The 5,077-nt window shown below is 40.1% G+C and overlaps 1 protein-coding gene across 1 annotated transcript in view; it reads right to left on the reverse strand.

Annotated features, from left to right (window-relative positions):
* Positions 1-4,725: 4,725 nt before the first annotated feature.
* Positions 4,726-5,077, reverse strand: part of LOC137649709 (uncharacterized) — a 668-nt gene continuing 316 nt past the window's right edge. Inside the window, exon 1 of the mRNA XM_068382669.1 lies at positions 4,726-5,077. This exon is cut by the window's right edge and continues 316 nt beyond it. Within this exon, the coding sequence (XP_068238770.1) occupies positions 4,780-5,077 (298 nt within the window). The 3' untranslated portion in view covers positions 4,726-4,779.

Below are 5,077 nucleotides of genomic sequence, written 5' to 3' on the forward strand. Positions count from 1 at the left end.
TCCACAAACTCAAACTCTGTGCACACCCGCGTACAATCCTGTCACGGTCGCCAAATTGTCACGACCCCTTTGGCCGTAACACAGGTTCTTTATATTTCAATACTCACAGGGATCGTAGGCAGTAAGAAAGTAAACAGGGCATGAGGAATTTGGAAACAAACACCAGAATAAAATAAACAATATTTAATTACATAATACACTTAATACCAAATAAGCCTTGTGAGCAAACTTAACAGTAAATACGAGTAATAACAATAACGGGCTCACAAAGGTACCTAAAACTTAGAAGCTAACCCTAACAAAACAAAGAAAGGCCATAACATGCCAAAGACTTAAGTAATAATAATACGGGCCCAAAACCACTAACCTATAATTATAAGATTGAGGGAAGACTAGAGAAAATAAAGACAGGAAAACCTTAAATCTCCTACTTAACCGTGTTTGTACTAAACTTAAAACTAACCCAATACCAACAACTTAACATAACATAATAAATATAAATGTGATTGATAATTATATACACAAATCCTCGCGTACATCGAAGTGCACAGGAGTCTCTTCAACCTCCCAGCAGATATACGAGGGAGCACACAAATTGTCCAGGTAGACTCAGGGGTTGGCATCAATTCCGAGGAACAACACAGGATAATCACGTCTTACCTGGCAATTTCCTCCCTACAGGCCTCCTCACGAGCCATTAGCTCTCCTGGACATGCAGCTCAAGACGGACAGGACAGTGGTTGGCGTAACGCCTCCTACGTGACGGGACAGCGTCGACCACGTCTTCCGCTAAATCCTCCGGCGGGAATCAGGAGTACAGGTGTCGCAAATGACGGTAACATGCGATATCACAGCTGTGATCACACTCTTCAATGCACATACGCCGCAGATGGCTCATCACATCTACGGAAAACTACTTCCAAAGGGAGGTCCGTCGAAGTATTCCTCCAAAAGCGTAATATCAATCTCCAAAAGGCTGCCAGCAAATGAGCGTACGTCCGGAAGCTTATACAGGCCCAAACTGCCTTAGCCCGGCCTCCACTCACTGCGCTACAGTTTCATTCCAACTCGAAAACAAAATAAAAACAATCGTTAACACGATAGTTAGGCAATTAACAACAAGAGGAGGAATCACTGAGCAAAACCACTGAACGTTACGTTAACGTAAAAAAATAGTTACTGAACTGAATATAATGGAGCACTTAAAACTAAAGTACAAGGCTGATTTAAGAAAACAAACAAGCAATAAATTACGTTAATTTGACAAACTGAATATCAGATATAAAGAGAATGATTAAGAACATCGGTGTTATTCTATGGACATGAGTCATGGTATGACAATGAAACAATCTCCAATAGATTTTGTAGATTTGAGAACAAAACCATCAGAGTTAAATGGCAGGACAGCATTAGAAATGAAACTATAAGAGAGATTACACGAGTGCTATACGTAGATGAGATCATGATGAAGTGTAGATGGAGATGGTTTGGGCATGCTCTTTGCACTCCCCAAGAGAGATTAGTTCACCAAACTTTCAACTGGGCTCCACAAGGTACTGGAAGAGTTGGAAGACCCAGGTCTACATGGCTGAGGACTATGAAGCGTGAAGTAGATGATGAATGGAGAAGCAATGATTTAAAAGCTCAGGATAGACACGACTGACGAAATCTTTGCGTCAATAGGGGTGGAAGATGATGATGATGAATCTTAACAATGCTATCCATTACTCTCAACTGTATCACAGTTATAGCAATCTGTACCTTTGCAACTGGACCACAGAATAGTACATTGACATCTTTTATTGCAGCCCCGTTTACAACCACTGCTTATCATCCTGAACACTTTGTCAGGGGCTGCAGCCTGGTCTTTAACTATTGGTACCAGCTAGCCAATTTAGGTCTCTCTGATCCAGACCCAGTCTGTGGGGATAATCTCATTGTCTTCAAGCCACTTCTGGTCTTGGTATGAGTTCTGTACCTATGGTACTTAGCTGAGTCAGGGGTGGGAGGGAGAGATTCTAAGTTGAAGTCTGTCCCAGCTGTGAGGCTTTTCTTTTAGACTTGTGTTTTGTGCCTCAAATAACGTAGATCATCTAATGAATCGACGGTGGCAGATGCAGAAAATATCATAAGCAGCATCCATTCACAAGTCACTTTTATCTCTTTGTGGGTTAAATTCTTTGCTCTAAACACATCAAGAAAATACATATTCTTTTCAGTGTCCACTGCTTTGAATGTAGCTGGTTTTCCTCTTTTGTGGAGAGCAGATGTTCTGTTACACCCAGATATAGCATAAGGTCACAAGGATATGGTCAATGACATCGGCTTGAGTTTTTATTTGATTTCTGTTATTTTATATCAAACTGTTGATTGCATTATGAGATTGTCAGTTGTTCGATTATCAGCCACCAACATGGTAAGAATGTCGGCATCAGAAGCATCAAGAATTACAGGATTACCACATGAATCTGCCAAATTCAAGGCAGCTACGGCTATGTCATAATCTGCATCACCTACACAGTTAGTCAATTCATAGCCTTCCCTTCTCAGAGGAGCAGAGAGAAGCTTCACAAAATTCTGTTTGTTCTTTTGCTTGTTCAGGAACTCAGTTTTGTAGAAATTGGATAAATCAGTTTGACCAGTCAAAACAATATCTCTAGCTACATTGTCCTTGAATCGTCTTTCTTGCTCAGCCATTCATCAGAAAGTGAAAATGGGGATTATAATCCTTATTTGTATAACTGACATACTCATCACAAACATCATCGTATGTACCGCTTTCACACCAGGGCCCACCCTTTAGGAACTTTCCACCATCAATCACATAGAGTTCTTGTGGACTACTGTTGTGATCCTCAATAGGAACACATTCTTTGGGAAGGGCACCAAGAACACGCTTTGTATTTTTTTCTCTTGAGACCATTTTCAGAGTGAGGGATCCTTCCTTGCAAATTTGTAATATAGATTGAGCTTCATTTCCATGGGGAATGTAATAACGTCATGTCACCCTGCAGAACAGGGTGATATGTAATCTTAACACGAGCAGCTTTGCTAGAGATGACTTTGTCTGTGCGTTTCAATTTCATGTTGCTGATTACCATGACAGTAAGGGATTCTACAATGGTTTATCCAAGTCTTTTTGCTTTATCTGCGGAAGAATAAGCATCAGTACTATTGGCCACATCAACAAGTCCATCTACATCTATATATTGGATTGGGGAAGGTTGAGAAAGCCAGATGTAAAATGTAGAGGCATCCTCATCATCTTTATCTTTAGTTGCTGTTCGGATATCACGAGGATGGTTTGAGGTTTTATTATGTACATTGCAGAAGTCTTTTAGGGAATCACAGACTGGTATGTGTGCTGTCTGTCATCCCCTGCCATGAGCCAGACCTCCTGGGGCTTTGGGAGTTCACTTTAGTGTCTGTTCTATCGTCTGATCCGTGAATATTCAACTCCAGTAACGGTGAGATCTTATTGTGAAGTAACCTGGTTGAATGTATGCCTTGTACTGATCGTTGGATATGATGTTTGGCAGTTCACGCATAGTGTCCAGATAACACAGAGAGGACTTGGCATTGGGGAAGGGACCGAAGTGTGAAAAACAAGGATATTTTTTTCCACATAATAGAGGTCTACACCTCTACTATGTGGAATTGAACAGGCGTATCATATGAGTTTGGATTAGGTAACCGATCGAAAATTTGGCAATCTTGCTCTCTGCAGCCAGGTCCAGTTGTAGGTCATTGAGGATACTTGTGATATGACCAGTAGTGTGATTATTCATTGTTTCTATCCCTGTGCAGATACCCTCCAAAAGATAGGCGTGAAGGGACCGAATCCGCTTATATTAATTCCTGTTAAGCATCCGGGTCTCTGCTCTAGGATTAATTTGACCAAGGCTGTTGCGGTTAACATGTGGGCAAATGCTTTTCTGTCTATTATGTGTTCCTCTGTATTACAAGCACCAAACAAAACAAATCTAAATGTCTGCCACAATTACATTTTAATGTAATTTACACCGTATTATTTTTAAATTTTTGTTGTATCATTTGATATAAATTCAGAAATTTGGCGAATTTTAGCCGTTTACTGGTCTTTTTCCACAGGAGTCATCTTGAATTTTGCCAAGTACTTAGATATAACGACTGATATTAAATAAAGAACTCCAGAAATGTATTTTCCATTCCAAATATAATCACTTTAGAAGTGTCACATGCCCAAATCAAACAATTTTAAAGATTCAGGTTTTCCCGAGGATGGTTGGACACCATCTTGAATTTTGAAAATGCCTGCAATGGTAAAACTAGGAAATCTAGAAATATTCAAGCACCATTCCTGAAATTTTCATCTTTCTGCATTTTTTTTTTTTTCATTTTGAAGTCTAAAGCTCTTCAGCTATATGATATCTTAAACACAAGAAAAACATCCAGACAGATAAACGTCTTTATTACATCACTTTAAAATGAAATCTATATACATTAAGCTACATTTTTTGTGGGTTTTGTATCCTTACCTTCTTTATCTTTTTTTAGTTACATAGGTATTTGCATAAATAGAACTTTACAGGCTATTTTCTCTCTTCATGACTAAGCCTTGTAAAAAAAAAGTATTTCCTTTTGTATAAGTCTTGTAAAAAAAATTATTTCCATTTGTATAATTATACACCGACTCCATGTGTTTTTGTACGTGTGTGTCTATTCTAAGCTAATGCCACACTCTCTCTCTCTCTCTCTCTCTCTCTCTCTCTCTCTCTCTCTCTCTCTCTCTCTCTCTCTCTAGAACCTAGAAGGAGCCAGTACATGAGCAAAATTCTGAATGCCCCTCATGACAACATCCTCAGCCACACCGGTCGCAGCGCTAAGCAGGTTGAAGTGACTGTCGATGACGTCCCCGGCAAAATCGTTTACAGCATCTGCAGTGTTTTGTAATCCTCCCTTGACTGTTCCTCTGACGTCATGAAGGAGGTTCCCTGTAGCTCCGACAGCCCCCCGAGCCACGCCAAAACCAGTCCCGACTGCCCCAGATGCAAAGCGGCCTCCAGCCCTTATGTTATCAGCGAAGTACGTATTGACT

Source organism: Palaemon carinicauda, chromosome 11 (assembly GCF_036898095.1).
Source record: "Palaemon carinicauda isolate YSFRI2023 chromosome 11, ASM3689809v2, whole genome shotgun sequence".
NCBI classification, from domain to species: domain Eukaryota; kingdom Metazoa; phylum Arthropoda; class Malacostraca; order Decapoda; family Palaemonidae; genus Palaemon; species Palaemon carinicauda.